Genomic DNA, 20,172 nt, shown 5'->3' with positions numbered 1-20,172 from the left:
GGAGCCCGCCGCACCGCTCGGCGAGCGTTACGTCAGAGGGAGGGGCGAGGACGGTCTCGCCAATGACGAGGTGGATTTCGTGGGGCGAAGGGTCGTGATTGGACATTGGCAGCGGGCTACCCTGGGCTCCTCTACCTGTTGCTAAGGCCGCCGCAGACCGGCTCTGCTGCGCGCGAGGAAGGCTCGTCTCGCGAGAGCTCAGCTCCCTTCTTGGCCAAGGCAGCCGCAGCGGCTCGAGGACCGACATGGACGCTCACGAGGACTACGTTTGGCCGCGGGCAACCTCGGAGCTCATACTCCTCCCGGTCACGGGTCTGGAGTGCGTGGGGGATCGGCTGTTGGCGGGTGAGGTCTGGTCCGAGGCACGCGCTAGCGAAGAAACCGGGCGCTTGCATGGGGCGGGACTATGAGAACAAAGGGATGCCCCCAAAGAGGAGGACAGGCGGCGGGATGAAGCCCGATCGAAGTGGGCGGGAGCCAGGAGATGGCGGGCTGGAGGCCCGGCCGGAGGAGCCCCAGAGACAAAAAAACGATGTGGCTGTTGAGTTCCATTACAATCTGCAGCTGACATGGAAAGGGCGGTGGGGCCGCGGGAAAATGCGGGGAAACGCAGTGGCTTGGAATGCGGGGCAAGGAGGGAGAGCGGTGTGTGGCCCCTGCTGGGAGTCGGGGCGGGGCGGGAGTTGGGGGGGAACCCCCTCAACGTGGGCGGGCCCGGGGGGGCGGTCTGTGGTGTGGCCTCTCGGGGGAGGGGCCTGGTAGGCGGGGCTGTGGGCTCCCAGGGGTGGGTGAGGCTTCTCCATGGTAGGTGGGGACGACGAGGATGGGGTGGCGGGAAACCAGGGATGAGACCTTTCTGAGCGGGCTAGTGCTTGGGGAGGCAGACGCTGAGGCCCCTTCTGAGGTGGTTGCATCCAGGAAATCCAGTGTTGATATCCCTTCGGGGAAGGTCAGGTCGAGAAGCATAGGCCATCAAAAGCCTGGGACCTGAAGCAGCAGATCCCTGAAGAGCATCGAGGCTCAACTGGAAGCCATTAGTGACTGATGGTGGTGCTGCTGTTTTTTAAGGGCCCTGAGGCAGGGCACTGGAGTTCAAGCCTTGAGTGAGCTGCTTCCTATCCTAGGGGGTGGTTTTGTGTGTGTGGAGGGGTGGCCCAGTTGTGATCTGGTGTGGGGGCTCTGGGAGCCCAAGGTTCCTACCACGGGTTAGACTCCTAAGGCTCCTGCAGGAGGGGATAAGTAGGCAGAAACCCAAAGAATCACAAGAATGGGCTAGGAGAAGAGAAGCAGTGAGTTCCTGGCAGAGGGTAAGCATGCCAAAGGCCTTGAGACTGAGAATTTGTTACTTTGGGGGAAAGAGAGAGTTCCTGTGAGGCTGAGCGGGGGGGGGGGGGGGGCTCGGTCGGTCTGGGAGAAGAGGCTGGAGAAATGATCTGAGGCCAGACCATTTTATGCCTAGATCTGACTTTATGGTCAGAGAGAGGCCTCATGAAGGGTTTTAAACAGGGAAATGACTTGGGAAATGCAGGTTAGAAAGCTCTTCAAGTGAATTCCCCTGCTCCTGTGACTTCCAAAGTGACTTTTATGTTGCTACAATTCTCAAATTCCACCCATTTGCACCTACAATCTCAATTTCCAGCCTTGTTTGCTTGTGAGTTCCAAGTGCACAGGTGCCTTCAAATGGAAATCCTCCTGCTGGGTGCTCCAGCTGCACAGGGAGAACAGCCACTCAGGTGCTCAAGCCCAAGCATCTTCCTCAGTCCCCAAGCCCCTCTCGTTGATTTTGACTTCATACTTGTGGCATCTGTCTCTTTACCTGTTGCCATCAGTCGAGGCCATGCAACTTAGGCTCCCAGACGCCCTCAGCAGCATTCTCTCAGCCCATCCTTTGAGCCCTTTGTTTCCTATTCCAACCACACAACCTAGAGTTCTTGCTCACCTCAGGGCCATTAAACTTGATCTTCCATCTGCCAAGAAAGGGTCACCCATCTCCCCCATGCCTACTCTTCCTCTGGTTATCACTGCTTGTTGATTCCTCAGCCTAAATGTTACGTTCTCAAGGTGGCCTCCCCTGACACTCACCAAGTTGCTTGGATGACACCGGGGTTTCTCAGTCTTGGCACTATGAACGTTTTGGCCCAGATCATTTTTTGTGTGAGGGGCTGTCTGTGATTTGCAGGACATTTAGCAGCATCCCTGGCTTCTATTCCAGTTAGCATAATTCCCAGGTGTGACAACTAGAAATGTCTCCAGATACTGCCAAATGTCTTCTAGAGGGAAAATCACTGGAGTAGATTTCCCTCTTTTATATTAAAGCAATCCCTACAGTTCTTTCCTGGAACTTAACAAAGTTATGATAATGTAGGTTACTTGGGTGATACTGTTTAGTGTCCTGGCCTGATGGCCAGGAGCCTGGGTCTGTGCTTGTCTTACTCACTACAGCGTGTAGTTCCTTGTCTGGTTTATAATCGATGCTCAGTGCATGTCTGTTGAGCTTGAAACTGCAGTCTAAAAATAGCATGAGGGACTGTTAGTGTCATCTCAGGTTAACAGGTGATAGATATCCTGGACCAAAGTCACTGTGGTGGGAAGGATTTGAAAAATTTCTAGAAAATGAGCACATGGAACTTGGCGACTGAGAACATGAGAAGATGCGGGAAGTTTAGCGGAATAAGCGGTGAGCTTCCTGGTTTGGGGCTGGGGCTGGGTAGACCGTTATCCAGCTGGTAACGGTCAGTGGAGCCATCAGTGGAGTGAGGAGCATTGAGAGAACTTGAAGGTGAGCTAGTAGAGTGAGAGGGGCCCGCAGGGCAGCCAGAAGGTAGCTGAGGGTCATGGGAGCCTTGGCTGCCAAAGTGGGGGCCGCCTGTCCTGGTTTTTCCCGTCAGTGTTGAACACGGTTACATCTGAGCTGCAAGGAAAAAGCTCTTGGAAATCCAGAGGGGTTCTGCTGTGGTCCCAAGGTGGGAGGATCACCTTTGGGGACAGCCTCTTCTCTGGGGGAGGGAGAGTGGGAAGACTGTGTGTAGACACAGATGAAGCTGGGGCTTTGGGACAAGGGCTTCGAGGGTTCCTATTGGAACCGTCAGGTGTGGTGAGGAAGAGGCGGCGTTTGAGGAAGCCAGGTTGAACTGAGTGTTGGGCAACTGGCAGGCGTCCGAAAGTCAGCACTGAAAAGTCCAGCTGACACTGAGGCCAAGGATTTTCCAGGGTTCAAGCCAGCAGGATTGTGTGTTCTAGTGCATTCGCAGGCTATACTCCGTGCCCGATTTTTCCCTGCCCCCGTCTCTTCATGGCTTGGCAGAGTTGAGTGAGCATTCTTCTTCTTCTTTTTTTTCTTTTTAAAGATTTTATATTATTTTATTCATTTGAGAGAGAGAGAGAAAGCACAAGCAGAGGGAGGAGGGGCAGAGAGAGGGAGAGGAACAAGCACACTCCCTACTGAGCAGGGAGCCCGATGTGGGACTCGATCCCAGGACCCTGGGATCATGACCTGAGCCGAAGGCAGACGCTTTACCGACTGAGCCACCCAGGCGCCCCGTTGAGTGAGGTTCTGATGTGGCTCTCTGCTTCTGCCTAGGTGAGGGGCCAGATGTCCTGGTGTACAGCCTCGATTTTGGTGGCCATCTGCGGATGATGAAGCGCGTGCAGAACCTGCTTGGCCACTATCTTATCCACGGATTCCGGGTGCGACCAGAACCAAATGGAGACCTTGACTCGGAGGCTATGGTGGCTGTGTTTGGGAGCAAGGGACTCCGAATTGTGAAAGTTAGCTGGGGACAGGGCCGCTTCCGGGAGCTCTGGCGCTCTGGCCTGTGGAACATGACTGACTGGATCTGGGATGCACGTTGGCTTGAGGGCAACGTGGCCTTGGCCCTGGGCCATAACTCGGTAGTGCTGTACGACCCTGTGGTAGGGTGCATGCTGCAGGAGGTGCCCTGCACAGACAGGTGCACCCTCTCCTCAGCCTGTCTGATCGGAGATACCTGGAAGGAGCTGACCATAGTGGCAGGTGCAGTTTCCAATCAGCTCCTTGTCTGGTACCCCGCAGCCGCTTTAATAGACAATAAGCCGGTGGCCCCTGACCGACGTGTCAGTGGGCACGTGGGGGTCATCTTCAGCATGTCGTACCTGGAAAGCAAGGGCTTGTTGGCCACAGCTTCAGAAGACCGAAGTGTCCGCATCTGGAAGGTGGGTGACCTGCGGGTGCCTGGGGGTCGGGTGCAGAATATTGGGCACTGCTTTGGGCACAGCGCCCGTGTGTGGCAGGTCAAGCTCCTAGAGAATTACCTTATCAGTGCAGGAGAGGACTGTGTCTGCTTGGTATGGAGCCATGAAGGTGAGATCCTTCAGGCCTTTCGGGGCCACCAGGGCCGTGGGATCCGGGCTATAGCTGCCCATGAGAGGCAGGCCTGGGTGGTCACTGGGGGTGATGACTCGGGCATCCGGCTGTGGCACCTGGTAGGGCGTGGGTACCCGGGTTCAGGGGTCTCAGCTCTCTGCTTCAAGTCCCGCAGCAGGCCAGGTACCCTCAAGGCTGTGACGCTGGCTGGCTCCTGGCGACTACTGGCAGTGACTGATACAGGGGCCCTGTATCTCTACGACCTTGAGGTCAAGTGCTGGGAGCAGCTGCTGGAGGACAAGCGCTTCCAGTCCTACTGCCTCCTGGAGGCAGCCCCTGGTCCTGAGGGTTTCGGACTTTGTGCCATGGCCAATGGGGAGGGTCGTGTCAAGGTTGTCCCCATCAACACTCCAACTGCAGCCGTGGACTTGATCCTGTTCCGTGGGAAAGTGCATAGCCTGAGCTGGGCCCTGCGTGGCTACGAGGAACTCCTGTTGCTGGCATCGGGCCCTGGCGGTGTGGTGGCTTGCCTGGAAATCTCAGCTGCGCCCTCTGGTAAGGCCATCTTTGTAAAGGAACGTTGCCGCTACCTGCTGCCGCCCAGCAAGCAGAGATGGCACACGTGCAGTGCCTTCTTACCCCCTGGTGACTTCCTGGTGTGTGGGGACCGCCGGGGCTCTGTGTTGCTGTTTCCCTCCAGACCAGCTCTGCTCAAGGACCTTGGGGTTGGGGGCAAGGCCGGGGCTATCGCTGGAGCTCTTGGAGCAGGTAGTTGTAGTGAGGGGGCTGAGACTGCTTCTACCGAGTGGGGCCCTGTGTCCGCCCTCCCCTCTCTGCATGGGAAGCAGGGTGTGACGTCCGTCACCTGCCACGGTGGCTACGTGTATACCACAGGGCGCGATGGCGCCTACTATCAGCTCTTTGTGCGAGGCGGCCAACTGCAGCCGGTCCTCAGGCAGAAGTCCTGTCGAGGCATGAACTGGGTGGCTGGGCTCCGCATGGTGGCTGATGGGAGTATGGTCATCCTGGGTTTCCATGCCAACGAGTTTGTGGTGTGGAGTCCCCGGTCACATGAAAAGCTGCACATCGTCAACTGCGGTGGAGGGCACCGCTCCTGGGCCTTCTCCGATACCGAGGCGGCTATGGCCTTCGCCTACCTCAAGGACGGGGACGTCATGCTCTACCGAGCTCTGGGTGGCTGCACCCGGCCGCATGTGATTCTCCGCGAGAGCCTGCATGGCCGTGAGATCACTTGTGTGAAGCGTGTGGGCACCATCACTCTGGGGCCTGAATTTGAGGTGCCCAGCTTCATGCAGCCCGACCACGTGGAGCCCGGCAGCGAGGGGCCAGGCCTGACCGACATCGTGATCACCTGCAGTGAGGACACTACCGTCTGTGTCCTGGCGCTCCCCACCGTCACCGGCTCGGCCCACGCACTTACAGCAGTGTGTAATCATATCTCCTCCGTGCGCGCCCTGGCCGTGTGGGGCATCGGTACCCCAGGTGGCCCTCAGGATCCTCGGCCAGGCCTGACCGCTCATGTGGTGTCTGCGGGGGGCCGGGCCGAGATGCACTGCTTCAGCATCATGGTCACCCCGGACCCCAGCACCCCAAGCCGCCTCGCTTGCCATGTCATGCACCTTTCGTCCCACCGGCTAGATGAGTACTGGGACCGGCAGCGCAATCGGCACCGGATGGTCAAGGTGGACCCAGAGACCAGGTGACGTGCACACCGCGAGGCGGGAACGTGGGCTGGCGTCCTGCAGGGCTGGCCCCTTGCCGCTGCTCCTAGGCTTCCCCTGACTGCTGGCCGGTGTCGTGTCTGCAGGTACATGTCCCTGGCTGTGTGTGAGCTCGACCGGCCTGGCCTCGGCCCCCTAGTGGCTGCAGCCTGCAGTGACGGAGCAGTGCGGTGAGAGCGGAGCGCCTTGGGCCCCAGCACCAGGGCTGGAAGTTTGTCCAGAATGGGTTTTGAGCTGGCCCCCCCCCCCCCCCCCCCCCCCAGTCTCTTCCTTTTGCAGGACTCGGGGCGGCGGCTGCAGCTCCTGGCTGAAACCTTTCACCACAAGCGGTGTGTCCTCAAGGTCCATTCCTTTACCCATGAGGCACCCAACCAGCGGCGGTGAGAGGGGCCGCCCGGGGGCCCTGCGTGGGCCGGTTGGGGGCTCCTGTTGCTTCCCATCTCCCTCACTGACCCAGCTGCCCTCTCCCGGCCCCCAGGAGGCTGTTCTTGTGCAGCGCGGCCACTGATGGCAGCTTGGCCTTCTGGGATCTCACTACCGTGCTGGACCACGGCTCCGCTGCCCTGGAGCCTCCAGCAGACGCTGGGCTTCCCTACCGTGAGTAGCTAGCGGACAGCCCGGGCCGTCCCTCCCCACCTCGCACTTCGCCTTCATCCGGTGGCGGGCTGGGCCCTGACAACCATCTTCTCCCTCCAGGGCTGGGCGCCCCCTGCCTGACCCTCCAGGCTCACAGCTGTGGTGTCAACAGCCTGCATACCTTGCCCACACGTGAGGGCCATCTCGTGGCCAGTGGCAGTGAGGATGGCTCCCTCCATGTCTTTGTGCTGGCCGTGGAGGCACCGGAGCTGGAAGAGGCCATGGGGGGTGCTGAGCTGGTGCCCCAGTTGCGTGTGCTAGAGGAGTACTCGGTCCCCTGTGCGCATGCTGCCCATGTGACAGGTCTCAAGATTCTAAGCCCAAGCCTCATGGTCTCAGCCTCCATCGACCAACGGCTGACCTTCTGGCGTCTGGGGCATGGTGAGCCCACCTTCATGAACAGTACCGTGTACCATGTCCCAGACGTGGCTGACATGGACTGCTGGCCTGTAAGCCCTGAGTTTGGCCACCGCTGTGCTCTTGGGGGCCAGGGGCTTGAGGTTTACAACTGGTATGATTAAGGTGTCCCGCGGTGGCCGGCGTGCTGGGCATGGGACCTGCTCGCAGACAGGGTGGAACAGAAGCGGCCGTCTGTGCCCATGCCCAGTGTGCCTTGAGGAGGAGGCGGCAGCCGCGGGCTCCTGACTTCAGAGCAGGAACAGAAGGTGAGGCGGGTGCTGTTCGGGCAGACCCAGGCTACGCCCCAGTACCCACCAACAGGACCCGGCTTTGTACGGAACAGAAGCAATTTATTTTGGCTCCAGATCTCTAACAGCATCTTTGTATCTTTTTTCCAGGTCATGACTTTGTAAACATTCCTAGCTGTCGGGGTCTCTGTGGCCTTAGATGTGGTTCAGTGGAGGGAGACCCAGCATGGCTAGGCCAGCGTGGAGCACTTCACGCACGGCCCGCAGAAGCTGGAGACGGGCAAACATTTGACCAAATAGGTGTGGTCGAGGCTCCTGGAGGAGAGAAGGGGCCTGCTGGTCTCTTCCTTTGCTTCCCTTGCACCCCTGCAAGCATCCCCCCCTTTGCTGTGTACTTACTCCTAGGATGTGTATGCGGTTATAGTATGAGCTGAAATCCATGCTGAGCTGAACCAGGAACTTGCACATCTAGAGACAGAGACTGAGTCACTGGCTGGTCTCCTTGATCTCGTGCCCAGCCCAGAATAAATCATCAAGCGCGCAGTGTCTGTCCGGCCCTCTCTGCCTCACCGTCTCGGTGCGCGCTGTCGCGTGGAGCCCCGGGGCCGCGCACGCCAAGGCTGCGGTCTGGCTCAGCACGTCTGGGAAGGGGAGCACGCCATTGAAGAGCAGCAGCCACTCACCCTGCGGGGGCGGGGGGAGGTGAAGGGCGCTGGGAGGGTCGGTCCCAACCTCCTGCAGGTGCCCAGCTCCCCAGGAGGACACTCACCTCATCCTGTAGCAGTGAAAAATTGAGACTGCTCACAGGTGGAAAAGTGGGGTACCGACCTTGTTCCGTGCTGTGCTTGTACCCCTCAAATAGTGTGGCAAGACGGGCACAGTTGTACATGACGAAGGTGCCACTCTTGGTGCCCTTTGTGGAAATGCTGCCGCTGGCCAGGGCCAGGAGGAGCTGGGGGGGGGGGGGGGGCACAGTTGCAGCCACGACCCAGCCTGTTCCCCAAGCCCTGAACCTGTCGGGCTCCCGGGCTCACCTGACTCTGTGGGGCTGTGCTGAGCATCTCGAACTTGATGGTTGCCACAGAGAGGACGCGGACGACCTCCGTCCAGGCCGGGTCTGCAGGGGTTGAGCGGGTCAGTGCGGGCGCGCAGGGAAGCGGGTGACCGCCCCTCCCGCGGAGCGCAGCACGGCCCCCCAGGCGCACCTCGGGCCAGCTCCCTGCCGCGCTTCCTGGCCGACGCCTTGCACACCTGGGCGTGCCGGAGCCTGAGTGTGGAGAAGAGTGAGCCAGGGGGCCTGCGGGGGGGGGGGTTGGTGGGGGGGAGGGGGCCCCCCCCCCCCCCCCCCGCCCACCTCAACTACCCAACCTCCCTGAAGGGAGGAGGTGGCCTCCCTTCCAGCCTCACTCACTCGTAGTACTCGGGGGCAGTCAGGGCGCCGGGGGCACCAGCTGCTTTCACTGGGCCACAGACCAGGTGCTTCTGTCCGGGAGAGAGCAGGCGCTTAGCCCAGCTGGCGATACATCTCCAGCAATAAACCCCTGGAGGGACCTAAACCTGGTGCCTGGACTCCTCCAGCCTTTTGCCACCAGGCTTTGGGCCTCCGTCTCAAGCCCACCCCTCAGCGCACAGTCCAGCTTCCCCAAGCTATTATTCTTCAGTGTTTTCTGGGATGGGCCTCCAGAGCCCACCCTCTCCTGGGAGAGCGGGCACCTGCTGCAAGCGCCCGCTCACCGAGCCTAACCTCTCCCTCAAGCTCGAGGGTCACCTATGGACTCATCAGCTAACGTGCCCCTTGATGGCTTTTCAAGGGCCCTCCGGTTGGTGGGGGAGGAGGGGGCGCTCCACCATCACCAGCCTACCTGTGTGAGCGGAGCCTGCTCGTCCAGCTTCCACCAAAGCAAGTCCAACTTCTGTTGCTGGAACTCCTCCTCACAGCTCACCACGTGTACGACCATGCAGCCGCCCGCATCAGCATCCGGGGCCAATGCCTACAGGGTAGGAGAACGGTCACTGGGCGGACACAGGACTCCCGGCTTGCCAGAGGCCCACAGGGTGGGGGGTCAGTCACTAACCAGGCCTGGAGGGCCGTCCCCAGGCCCGTGGCGGACAGCCTCCCGCAGCTCGGCCAGCGCGCAGAGCAGATCCTCAGTCACTGAGGAGAACACAGTTGAGGCCAGCCAGGAGCGCAGGGTCCCCACCTTCTGTCCGGCCCTGCGAGGCTCCAGCTCCTACCCAGACACTTGTCCAGGTTGGGGTCGTAGCCAGCTGCGCGTCCCCGTTCTTGCATCACCTCCTTCAGGCACACTGTGCCCAGGACGCCAGGGGGCAGGGCTTCCCCGTCCCGGGCAGGGCTAAGCTCTGCAAGCGCGAGGCCCCTCAGGGCTTCGGTGGTGGCTCTCTCGGAGGCAGCGGGCCAGTCCACGTGCAGTTGCTGCAGGAAGGTCGACATGTGCGGGTCCCGTACGGCGGGCACCAGCCGCACACTCGCCCTGGGAAGCGAGGGCGGCCGTCTCAGCCCGAGCACCCGCCGCAGCTCGAGCACCCGCCGCAGCTCCCCCTCCTGCCCACCCGCAGCGGCTCTAGGCCCAGCTCGCCACCCCGGCCTTTCTGGCCCCGCGGCGCGCTCACCCATGCGCGCGCAGAGCTCGCGCCAAATGATCGGCCACGAGCACGGCGCGCAGCTGGCTCAAGCGGAGCGCGCCTGGAGCGCCGCGCAGCGCCGGGCAGTGCAGGAGGACGCGCGGGCCGGGCGCGGCGGGCGCGGCGGGCGCGACATAGGCGGCCACGGCGCCGAGCACGCGCTCGAAGACGACGGGCCGCTGCAGCTGGAGTGCCAGACCCGCGGGCGTCGGCGCGCAGCGCAGCACCGGGGCCACGCCGGGGCCTTGCAGGCCGGCGACCGCACGGACCACACGCTCGGGCACCTGCGGGAGGAAGGGCGGTGAGCGGGCTGTGGCGCTGCCCCTGGCCGCACATCCCCGCCCGGCTGGCGCCCACCTGTCCGTCCCTGAAGCGTGCTTGCAGCGCGGGCCGCGGCGCCAGGAAGTCTCGGGCGCGCAGGTGGCGGGCGCGCGTCTCCTTGAACCACACGGGGTCGCCAGGCCCCAGGGCCGTGTTGAGGGCCCCTAGCGTCTCCCCGACCCCCAAGCGCCCCGTCGCCATGGCGACCGGAAGGAGCCAGCGGAACCGGAAGCAAAACGTCAGGAGGTCGAGCTTCCGGGAGGGCCGACTGGCCGGGGCACGTATCCGGTGGCGGTCCCTGAGCGGACAGGTGCGCCAGAGGGAACCGTGGCGGCCGCGTTCGACCTTCGGTCCCAGCACTCCCTCCGCGTGGTCCGCCTGCCCTGCCCGGCCCCGGCATCGCGAGGTCCGCCTTCGGCCTAGAGTTCCGTCGTCGTCACCGGCATTAGCAACCAGGGAAAGGATCCTCGCTACCGGGTGGGGCCCAGACCCGACTGTTTCATCGAAATCTTACCTATTTGTGATAACGTTTCATTCCCCACATTTGACACTTGATCAAACGTCAAAAGTTCCAAATGAATTGTCAGCGGAATAGGGCAGCTAACCATTTTCAGGACCTCCTAAAAAAAAAATCTCATTTTTGAAAGAATCTGTGTTCTACGGCTTCAGGTTATTTACAGCCCATTCCTCCTTTGCTATTTGGGTCTTTACTCCCGATAAATGCGTACTCTGGTAGGATTTCTTTTCTTGATTTTTGAGGAATTAGAACCATCATGATATTTTCCAGAATTATCAGTTTTTAATGCTTTTAACCTTGTGTACATTATCAGGGATACTCAGGCCTTTTGGTTTAGGCAACGAGCCATTGTAGGCAAAATAAACAACGTGACCATGAGAAGACTCAGCTAAAGGACTGCTCTCAGTTGGGAGCATCCCATTCCACTACAGAGAGCTCTTTCCTCTGTCCCACAAGGACTCCGGAATGTTTTCATTTCAGTGTAACTTAAATCCCCTTTTCTCTATTTTCTTTAATGGAGATTGAACCCGACACAGCACAGAGTGCAGGAAACCCATAATTACTGCTCTGGAGCAGTGAGAGTGCCCAGAGTTCAGAAAGGAGGGGATCCTAGGGGCAGGAAGTTTGGCAAGATCCCTTTCTGGGCCAGGGCTGCAAGGCCCTGCTGGGATCCCCGAAAGAGCACTGGGCGGACACGACATTCCCGATGGCTTCTTGGGTGCCCACTCAACGGGAGTGATCGTGTCATTCCAAAGCGCTTTCCATTCCGCAGTCGCATGACCCAGGGACAGCTGCTAACAGGCTGGAGGCTGGAGGCCAAGCCAGGGACTTCAGCTACTCTCGGTACACGAAGACGGTTGGGGTGGGTTTTCCCCAGGAAGTGAAAGGCTATCTATAGCCTGCGGGCTGGGGTGGCCCTGCCCTGTGGGACTCACCGCCATTGCAGCCCTGTCCAAGAGCCCTGGGACCAACCTCCCTTGTCAGTGCTACTCCAGGTTCAAGAGATGACCATAACCCTGGCTCTCCGACGTCTACGCCCACCATCTCCAGCCTGAGGGCGCACCTGAGACAGGGGCGGAGACCAGAGAGACCCAAATAAAGTATGTCTGGGGTCAGGGGTTGGCCCACCCCATCTAGGCCAGGACGCTGCTCTGGCAGGAGAGCAGGGAACGAAATCCAAGCGCAGCTGGAATGCTCTGGAGACAACAGCTGCTTTTGGGATTCCGTTGCCCGCTGTCCAGCCGTGGGCGGGGGAGGGGGGGGACTAACCCCGGGAGGGTGGTGGTCCCTTGCCCTGGGGCCAGATCAGGACCCCCCATTCCCAGTACCAGAAGACGGACCTAGAAGTGGGCGGTAAAGCCGAGTGTAGTGGGAACGAGGCGCTCACCTGGGCGCCAAAACAATAGGAAAATTGGTAAGGGCCTCCCTTAGGACCGGTCCCGATCCGGATTAGATCCGCAGGGTAGGATTACTCCTGTTGGTCCCATGAAACCAGGCCACCGGTGCGGTGACGGTGGCGGTGCGGGCTTCGGGATCGACCAAAAGAGGAGCTCGCCCGTCGGGCCGGAGAGGAAGTAAACCCGCGCACCAGCCTCGGGGACACCCCCGCACCCGGAGCCCTTTGTCCCGTGACTCTGCCCGCGCCCGGAGCGCTGGGGTGGGGGGGGAGGGGGAGGCAATGGCGGCGACGGGACCCCCGGGAATCCATTGCGACCGCCCCCCGCTGTGCCGAACCTCCCTCCCGCCCGACCCCGTGGGTAGCAGACGCGTCAACGTTCCCTTGAGGCCACGACACCGTGGGGGCGCGGAGATGCCCGAAACCCGCGCGGGCGCCAGCGACTCTCGCGCCAGTAGGCCCTCTGATTCGGCTCAAGACGGGGGTCGGGGAATTCTCGGGCCGCGAGCAGAGTGAGCGACGACAGGGCGATGCTCCAGCCGCTGTCTAGTTCAATATCTGGTCCCGTTCGGCCCGGTCGATCCCACCCGGACAGCTACAATCGCCCTACCACGGCGTCCCCTTCCGCTTGCTCCGGCCGCAGACTCGGAGCCATTTTAAGGAGAAACCAATCAGCCACGCCCCCTCGCGTTCCCGAGAAGCCAATCCACGCGCAGCCACGCCCTGGGAGACGCGCGGCGGCGACGCCAACGGTCGCGCGGGTGACGGTTGGGGAGGGGCGTGATTCGCGGGAGAGCGAGGGAAACCTGAGCCGGCCGCCCCGCCCTGGGAACCCGACGCCCCAAAGCCTGGGATTAGGGGCTTGGAGGCTGGCCCCACGCCCTGGCCAGGTGTGCGGGACTCGACCAGGTGCGCGGCCGCCCCGCCCCAGGCCCCGGGAGCCCTACGTAATGGCCGAGAGCCGGGGGCCAGGCTGCAGCGGGGGCCCAGGCAGCGCTCTGAGGCGGGCCACGCCACCAGCTGTCTGGCTCCCCCAGGACGGTCTGCGGGGGCCCGGGGCGGGGCGGGTGGCAGGTGCAGACACCGGAGCCGCGCCGGGGGACGGGTCCTCCTGGGACAATTGGCATCGGCCTGCTCCCTCAAACTCCCGCGCTGGGGCGGCCGACCTGCGCCGTGCCCGCCGGGACGCAGGGGGCGCTGTCGGCGCGCTCCGCCACGACCCCGCTGACCCAGCGCCGGCCTTCCTGCTTGCCGGTCCGACATGGTCGCCGCGTTCGTGCTTCCCGGCCTGTGCCGAGCGCGGGCAGTGCTACGCTGTTCTCCTGCCGAGCTGCTGAGGTGAGCCCGGGCCCAGCGTCCCTGATCCTCCCTCCCCGCCACGGCCGGCGATCCCGGCCCGGCTCCTCCTGATACGCTAGACCCTGAGCACACCCCTCCGCAGGGCCCCACGGCGTGGGCATCGGCTCACGCCGGCGGACGACGAGCTGTACCAGCGGACGCGCATCTCCCTGCTGCAGCGCGAATCCCCGCAGTCCATGTATATCGACAGCTACAGCAGCCGCGGCTTCACGGTCAATGGAAATCGCGTGCTTGGGCCCTGCGCGCTGCTCCCGCACTCCGTGGTGCAGTGGAACGTGAGCAGTGAGGCAGCGGAGGGCCAGAGTCCCAGGCCTGCCCCCTGATTCTGTCCCTGGCCAACTTGGGCTTTTCCGTTGCCCCTTTGTGGCGCAGGTAAGGGCTCTGTGGGGAAAGCTGCGCGAACTTGTTTAACCTGCCTCCTCCCAACACAGGTAGGAACTCACCGGGACATCACCGAAGAAAGCTTCTCCCTCTTCTGGTTGCTGGAGCCCCAGATAGGTACTGGAGAAGGGGAGGGCTGAGGTGCTTCCAGGCCTAGAAAGCCAAAAGCCACCCCGCCCCAGCCTCCCCACAGGCCTGCCTGCCGCAGGCTAGCCCTGGCCATCTTTCCCTAGAGATCGTTGTGGTGGGCACCGGAGCCCGGACTGAACGGCTGCAGCCCCAGGTGCTGCAAGCCCTGCGGCAGCGGGGCATCGCCGTGGAAGTGCAGGACACGGTAAGCCCTGCGCCTCAGGAGCGCGGAGCAGGGCCCAGGCCTAGCCCTCGCCACGCTGATGCAGGCTTTCTCTTTGCAGCCCAATGCCTGTGCCACTTTCAACTTCCTGTGTCATGAAGGCCGAGTAACAGGAGCTGCTCTTATCCCTCCACCCGGAGGGACTGTGCTCACAGGCTGCAGAAGGAACCACCAGGAACTGAGCTCACCTGTCCAGGAAGGCGCTGGCACTTCGCGGAGTGCAGGGGTTTCCAGCGCTTTCATCAGCCCTTCCCCTTTGGCACTGTAACACTTGTCTTTCTTGCCAAATTAATAATTTAATCCACCTTTCCCATTTTGTACTAGTTGTGTTGCTAGCAAGGAAGAGCTGCTGGCTCAGTGGGCTCTTGGGGGGGGGGGGTTGTGTGAAACCAGAGGATCCCCTTTTTATTTAGACTACATAGTTTCTCAGAGGCTGGAGGCAGTATAGGCACCTCTCCCAAAATGCAAATCTTTGTACTTGCTCACAATGCAGATTTGAGGGGACCCTCTGCTTTCTCAAGGTCCCTTGGAGATTCAAGTTAAGAGAATTGTGTATGTGGCTCTCAACCTGGTCCCACGTGGCCAAGCAGGAGGCCCTGTGGGGGCCAGTCCAAAGCCCCCGAGGACTATTCCATGACCTGTCCTAAGCAGCCACAATGTGAGACTGAACCCTTGTGAGCCAGAGCTGGCCTGACCTACCTTGTGAGCTGCCTCAGGAGGGACTTTTTTGAATTTAGAATTAGTACCTCCTTCCAGATCCAAGGAATATCCAGACCTCAGGGTCTGAGGCTTTCCCTACAAATGAGAGTGTTGTGCTTGCGTGTCTGTGATGGCGGTCGCCACACCTGCCTGTTAACCTCAAAGATCAAGCATCACTTTTTTTTTTTTCCCCAAACTTTTATTGAAAAACTGAGGGAGTATGCTGTATCCCTTTTCAGAAAAGCCTCTTCTCATACCTGTAGGCAGAACAACCAGCTTTGAGGTGGGGGCAGCAGAAAGAAGGAACCTCTGCCCCAAGGGTAGATGGGTACCAAAGGGTTGGTCACTTACGAATGGAGGCTGTGAACACCCCCTTCCACCTGAGCTGAGGATGTTCTCTTCTCAAACTTGAGTTCTCCAGAATACATCATGGCTCTGAAGAGAGGCAAATGTCAGATGTGGGTACCTGGCCCTCAACTAGCTCCTCTACCCATGTCCCAGCTCTCCTGGCTTACCGGACTTGGGTCAAACTCTTGGCACCAATGTCCTGGCAGGAGTGCTGGATGCCAGCGATCAGGTAGGGGACAAATTTGTGGATGGACCCTTTGTCCTGCACAGCCCCAGACACCCCTTGGGCCACCTTGATTTTATCAGCTTCACTGTAGGAAAAGGCAAGACGACATAGGCAAGGTCAAAGCATGGATGAGGCTATCAGTACAAGGCTGTCAGTACAGGGTAATTGACCTTCCTGTCCCACCTGAAATATCGGTTCTGGCTGCTGAGATGCTTGTCCATGGCATCAAGAGAACCCATACCACGGTATTTCTTTAGCCGGATCCCATCGGAGAAGAAGTACTCGCCAGGGGCCTCAGTGGTAGCAGCCAGGAGGGAACCCATCATGACTGTGGACAAATGGGAGTGAGTGGAGCAGACGCTGAGTGGCCCTGGGGAAGGAATCCCACCAGACTCCCTGGGTGTTGGGCCTCACCTGTGGAGGCCCCAAGGGCCAAGGCTTTGGCGATATGGCCCACATTTTGGATTCCTCCATCAGCAATAACAGGAACACCAAAGCGCCGTGCATATTCTGACACCTTATACACCGCTGTTGCTTGTGGCCGCCCGCAGGCCAACACTATTGAGAAATGGAGGAACAGATGGGTGGGTGGAATCCGTGGGGACAGGCAAGGGGCCCTGCGGCCGTAACTCAGCACCCAGGAGCTCTCCGCTACACCTGTACCAGGACTGCAGCCCGGCTGAGAAAGAGTCATGTCTGGAAGGGCTGCTGCCCTGTCTGCCTTCAACAGTTCAAACAGCAGTGATGGCCTCCACTCAACCCTGCATGTGCGCGTGCATGTGTGCTCGGCCCAGGGCAGCCTCAGGCACATGCAGTCAGCAGCCGGGGGGTGGGGGGGGGAGCCCCACCCACCTGGTATCAAGTGGGGGTAGGTGTCACCGTGCAGTTAGTACCCAGAGGCCCACCCACCCCTTCCTCCCAGCATGGTTCGCAGCTTGGGCAAGATCAGGGGCGTGGTCATGTGGAAGGAAGAGTGCGCTTGTTGGTCCTTGAGCTGTGCCTACTGTAGGCAACGTGAAGGAGGTCCTGCCCTACAAGCACCCCAGGAAGAGGAAGGAGCTGTGTTCTCCAGCAGCCCCTAAAACCATGGTCTGTCATTCAGTTTGCCCTGCCCACCCATCAACACCACAAACCCCGGGAGCTACAGCTACAGTCAACCAAGCAGCCGGGCAGTGGGCAGCTGGGCCGGGCCAGTGGGCCGGGCTGGACTTACTATAGCAGCCCTTGACAGTAGAAGGGCATTTGGGGCTGTGGGACTTTATGTCTGGAGGGATCTTGGGAGCCACTAAATAAAACAAACAGACCAGAGTTTAGAGAGGGTGCAGAGCAAGAGCAAGGAGGCCAGGCTAGCCAGGGGGTAGTGGCAGGTGAGGAATGACGAGCTCGTCTTCCAGCATGTCACCCATCCAAGGGGCCTGTTTGGCCCTGGGACTGCCCCTATTGGAGGACTCAGCATAGTTCCCACAAGAGCGCTTGGCTCCAGGCCATAGGGGGCTAAGGGCCCTGCTGAAGCCAGAGTCTCTGAGGGCCCCACCGAAGCATTTCCTACCTTCCTGGGTGATGCAGATGGAGCCACTGCCCATGCCCACCCGCAGGGCATCTACACCAGCATCAATGAGGTTCTTGGCCTGAGCAGCTGTGACCACTGCAGTGAAGAACAGGGAAAGGCTTGTGTGACGATCTGAGTGGGAGCCTAGCTCCTCTACCTCTTGCCCCACATCCTTTGGTGCCCAGTCTTGCCTCACCATTGCCTCCAATAACTTGGAGGGAGGGATATTTCTCCTTGATGTACTTGATCATGTTGATCTGGAAGATGGAGTTTCCTTGGGAAGAGTCCTGGGACCGGGAGAAAGTCCCAGTGAGACTGGTATGACAGCTGTCCCTACCACCCCACCCTGCCTGTGCAAGATCTCACCAAAACCACTACGTCCACTCCAGCCTGGGCTAGCAAATCCAGCCGATACTTGTCATCTTCATGAGTGCCAATGGCTGCTCCACACAGCAGCTGCTTCTTGGCGTCTTTGGAGGCCAGTGGGTAATCCCGGTTCTTCTTTAGGTCTGTCCGGGCAATGATGGCTACCAGCTCATCATCTTCATTTACAATGGGTAACTTTCCTGGGGATAGGGAAGGTACATAAATCAGAACTCTGATCTTTGGTTCCAGAACCCTTCCACCTCTAGAACTCACCCTTCTTGCTGCGCTGCAGAATTTCATTTGCTTCCTTCAGTGTGATGCCTGCAGGGGCTACCACCAAGTCTTCCCTCTTCGTCATGATCTAGCAGTGAGGGGAGCTGTGAGAAGGGCCCAGAGACCAGACCTCCAACACACCCTGACCTAACTCGGGGGTGAGGTTCCACAGACCACCCTGATCACACACCTGCACCCAAACCACCCTCCTCAAGTGAACCCAACAGCCAGTGCAGCAATACAGTGGCACGGGTGAGAATTGAGTAGAAAGAACAATGCGGTACACAGAACATGCTGTTACATAGCAGAGAAAGAAGGGCCCTGCCAGAGCAATGACGAGAGTTGGAAGAGGAGGCTGCGGTTGGTCCTTGAGCACTGCCCCCACCTTGGGAGTGGCAACACAGCATGCATGCTGGCAAACACTTGGGCAGAATGAGAGCATCTGGTGGGGAAGAGATGCAGGAACCCCATGAAGGGGTCAGAGACTTGGCTGGGCATTCATCTTTCCTGGACAGCAGAAGCCCCCAGAGATGCCATTCAGGCAATAGAAACCTCGTCTTAAGCCTTGGCCACCAGAGCTTGGCTTTGATTTGTCAGTAGCACCCACCTCTTCCAAAAACCGGTCGTGTTCCTCCTCCTTGAGAAAATCTATGTCCCTTGAAGAAATGATGCCCACCAAGCGGCTCCCCATCCGGCCTGTGTCGGTGATTGGAATACCACAGAATCCATGCCGGGCTTTGGCTTCAAACACATCCCGCACTCGATCTTTGGGGCTGAGGACCACAGGGTCTGTAATGAATCCCTGCTCATATTTCTGGAAGGGATGGTGAGAAAGAACATTTCTGAACCGTCTTTACCAGTCTGAAGCCTGGGGTCTACGCCAACTCCCCCTCTGGCAGTACCATAGAACCAAATCACAATTCAAACCCAGGGATAGTAAACATGGGTGGGCTGTAGGTACTATCCACCTGGTCCTCTTCTCTTGCCTTAGGACACAAGGTCTCATGCTCTTCTCAGGAACTGAACCCCAAAGTGGGGAAAAAAGGATCCTAAATTAGGAAAACAAATCCCCCACTTCCACCCCACTCCACCTCAGTGCAATTCCCAGGAGCTCTTGACCATGATCCTTGCCCTTCTGACCTTCACTTTCCGAACTTCGTTGGCTTGGAACTCAGGTGTACAGTTGTGGTGGATGAAGCCAATTCCACCTGTAAGCTGCATGATAAACAGAAGATCGTGAAAAAGTGACAAAGAGCAGCATGACTATGTATGTCTTTGGGGAAGAGTGTGAGGCCCCTCCTTTTGTCCTTACACCCCATGATGCTCACCGCCATTGCTATGGCCATGCCAGCCTCTGTGACTGTGTCCATGGGTGAGGAAACCAGTGGGGTCTTCAGAGTGATCTTTTTGGTCAGAGCAGAAGTCAGGTCCTGAGGAAATACGGCCCGATAATGTGGCAAATACCTCATAAAAGCCTCAGGGTGGTGCCAGGTCCCCCATAAAACAGGTGCCCTGTATGACCTGCATGCCAATCAGACTATTCCATAGAATCCACCCCCAAGCCCAATCTGCTGTGGTAGCCGAGAGACCAGGGAAGAGAAGTACCTTACCCAACCTTGATGCTCAGGACCCAATTTCTGGCCATACTCACCACCTGGTCTGCAGTGAAGTCGATGTACCCAGGGAGAATGAGAAAGTCACTACGGGGGAGGGGAGCGAATTGGGAGTAAGGCTCAGGCTTAGGGCGGCCCGGGATTCCATCCCCATAGATCATGTCATAAGGCATCTGGGCCTTAGAGGGCACTGACCTAGCCCGTGTCACAGGCAGGGCAGACAAATCACAAGGTGGAGATGGAGACGGGACCTTTTCTGCCACCTAGCTGTCATCAGCGACCCTGGCACCCTGACAACTCCATGTGCCGAGAGAATGAAGCTTCTAGCCTGAAATCTCAAGCACTGCCAAGATGCCTCCTCCATCCCGCCGCACTTCAGATCTATCAAACGGAGCCCCAGAGATGGGTGGGGAATTCTCCGGAACCTGTCTCCCATGCCCGGGTCCAAGCGGGCTCTGTGGAAAACCCCGCCCGGCCTCCCAGTCCAGCGCGCCGCCCGTCTCCTCGCCCAGGTGAGCCCGCTAGGCCCGCACTTGTAGGTGAGGCCGTCCCCGCAGTTGAACAGTTGCTGCGCTGTGAGCCCGTCGTCTGGCACGTAGGACGTGCCCCCGCTAATCAGGTAGTCGGCCATGGCCACCGCCGGGCAAAGCCGCGTGTGTCCGAAGACCGCGCCGCAGAGGCCTCAGCCGTCTGGGCCGCGCCAATATAAACCCGCCGATATCGTCATTGCGCCCTGCGCGTCACTGACGTCAGGACGCAGTA

The 20,172-nt window shown here is 59.7% G+C and overlaps 4 protein-coding genes across 9 annotated transcripts; 2 read left to right on the top strand and 2 right to left on the bottom strand.

The window, feature by feature from the left end:
- Nucleotides 1-110: 110 nt before the first annotated feature.
- WDR6 (WD repeat domain 6) lies at nt 111-7,904 on the top strand. 3 transcript variants are annotated; one of them, XR_006541288.1, is made up of 7 exons: nt 111-345; nt 3,581-6,062; nt 6,171-6,254; nt 6,348-6,464; nt 6,563-6,681; nt 6,781-7,385; nt 7,518-7,899. XR_006541288.1 is itself a non-coding variant. In XM_044921672.1 (6 exons), the coding sequence occupies exons 1-6, from the start codon at nt 246-248 to the stop codon at nt 7,239-7,241; spliced, it is 3,363 nt and encodes a 1,120-aa protein (XP_044777607.1). In that variant the 5' UTR covers nt 111-245; the 3' UTR covers nt 7,242-7,904. The 3 variants fall into 3 exon arrangements, 2 of the variants coding, with proteins under 2 accessions (XP_044777607.1, XP_021542602.1); XM_044921672.1 differs by having other exon boundaries at nt 6,781-7,904; XM_021686927.1 differs by lacking the exon at nt 7,518-7,899 and having other exon boundaries at nt 6,364-6,464; nt 6,781-7,239.
- Nucleotides 7,452-10,532, bottom strand: DALRD3 (DALR anticodon binding domain containing 3). 2 transcript variants are annotated; one of them, XM_021686928.2, is made up of 12 exons: nt 10,368-10,532; nt 9,999-10,294; nt 9,603-9,859; nt 9,443-9,522; nt 9,230-9,358; nt 8,779-8,849; nt 8,573-8,634; nt 8,402-8,484; nt 8,137-8,319; nt 7,938-8,051; nt 7,767-7,835; nt 7,452-7,682 (listed from the first exon to the last, which is right to left on the bottom strand). In XM_021686928.2, exons 1-12 carry the CDS (start codon nt 10,530-10,532, stop codon nt 7,563-7,565), a joined length of 1,629 nt encoding a protein of 542 aa, XP_021542603.1. In that variant the 3' UTR covers nt 7,452-7,562. The 2 variants fall into 2 exon arrangements, with proteins under 2 accessions (XP_021542603.1, XP_044777612.1); XM_044921677.1 differs by having other exon boundaries at nt 7,625-7,682; nt 7,938-8,006; nt 8,118-8,319.
- Nucleotides 10,533-13,286: 2,754 nt separating this feature from the next.
- Nucleotides 13,287-14,639, top strand: NDUFAF3 (NADH:ubiquinone oxidoreductase complex assembly factor 3). Its single transcript, XM_021687035.1, has 5 exons — nt 13,287-13,582; nt 13,686-13,878; nt 14,035-14,101; nt 14,218-14,318; nt 14,398-14,639. Exons 1-5 carry the CDS (start codon nt 13,506-13,508, stop codon nt 14,602-14,604), a joined length of 645 nt encoding a protein of 214 aa, XP_021542710.1. The 5' UTR covers nt 13,287-13,505; the 3' UTR covers nt 14,605-14,639.
- A 583-nt stretch (nt 14,640-15,222) lies between these two features.
- IMPDH2 (inosine monophosphate dehydrogenase 2) lies at nt 15,223-20,132 on the bottom strand. Of its 3 annotated transcripts, none has more exons than XM_044921666.1 (14): nt 19,944-20,132; nt 19,449-19,497; nt 19,126-19,227; nt 18,953-19,012; nt 18,405-18,611; nt 17,798-17,885; nt 17,525-17,724; nt 17,355-17,445; nt 17,159-17,254; nt 16,024-16,167; nt 15,793-15,937; nt 15,551-15,694; nt 15,387-15,470; nt 15,223-15,292 (listed from the first exon to the last, which is right to left on the bottom strand). In XM_044921666.1, exons 1-14 carry the CDS (start codon nt 20,039-20,041, stop codon nt 15,271-15,273), a joined length of 1,530 nt encoding a protein of 509 aa, XP_044777601.1. In that variant the 5' UTR covers nt 20,042-20,132; the 3' UTR covers nt 15,223-15,270. The 3 variants fall into 3 exon arrangements, with proteins under 3 accessions (XP_044777601.1, XP_021542600.1, XP_044777603.1); XM_021686925.1 differs by having other exon boundaries at nt 18,938-19,012; nt 19,944-20,131; XM_044921668.1 differs by lacking the exon at nt 18,953-19,012.
- Nucleotides 20,133-20,172: the final 40 nt, after the last annotated feature.

This window comes from Neomonachus schauinslandi, chromosome 1, assembly GCF_002201575.2.
Source record: "Neomonachus schauinslandi chromosome 1, ASM220157v2, whole genome shotgun sequence".
Classification (NCBI taxonomy): Eukaryota; Metazoa; Chordata; class Mammalia; order Carnivora; family Phocidae; genus Neomonachus; species Neomonachus schauinslandi.
This window is presented reverse-complemented; position numbering and strand designations above follow the sequence as displayed.

Coding starts and splice junctions, on each gene's coding strand:
- WDR6 (XM_044921672.1), top strand. CDS start 246: ATGGACGCTCACGAGGACTACGTTTGGCCGCGGGCAACCTCGGAGCTC. Junction 6,255..6,347: donor TGCAGTGACGGAGCAGTGCG/GTGAGAGCGGAG, acceptor CCCCCCCCCCAG/TCTCTTCCTTTTGCAGGACT. Junction 6,682..6,780: donor AGACGCTGGGCTTCCCTACC/GTGAGTAGCTAG, acceptor TTCTCCCTCCAG/GGCTGGGCGCCCCCTGCCTG.
- DALRD3 (XM_021686928.2), bottom strand. CDS start 10,532: ATGGCGACGGGGCGCTTGGGGGTCGGGGAGACGCTAGGGGCCCTCAAC. Junction 9,359..9,442: donor GGGACGGCCCTCCAGGCCTG/GTTAGTGACTGA, acceptor CCTACCCTGTAG/GCATTGGCCCCGGATGCTGA. Junction 8,635..8,778: donor ACTGCCCCCGAGTACTACGA/GTGAGTGAGGCT, acceptor CTCCACACTCAG/GCTCCGGCACGCCCAGGTGT.
- IMPDH2 (XM_021686925.1), bottom strand. CDS start 20,041: ATGGCCGACTACCTGATTAGCGGGGGCACGTCCTACGTGCCAGACGAC. Junction 17,446..17,524: donor GAGTGGACGTAGTGGTTTTG/GTGAGATCTTGC, acceptor TCCCGGTCCCAG/GACTCTTCCCAAGGAAACTC. Junction 16,168..17,158: donor CATCTGCATCACCCAGGAAG/GTAGGAAATGCT, acceptor ATTTCTCAATAG/TGTTGGCCTGCGGGCGGCCA.
- NDUFAF3 (XM_021687035.1), top strand. CDS start 13,506: ATGGTCGCCGCGTTCGTGCTTCCCGGCCTGTGCCGAGCGCGGGCAGTG. Junction 13,879..14,034: donor ACTCCGTGGTGCAGTGGAAC/GTGAGCAGTGAG, acceptor CTCCCAACACAG/GTAGGAACTCACCGGGACAT. Junction 14,319..14,397: donor CCGTGGAAGTGCAGGACACG/GTAAGCCCTGCG, acceptor TTCTCTTTGCAG/CCCAATGCCTGTGCCACTTT.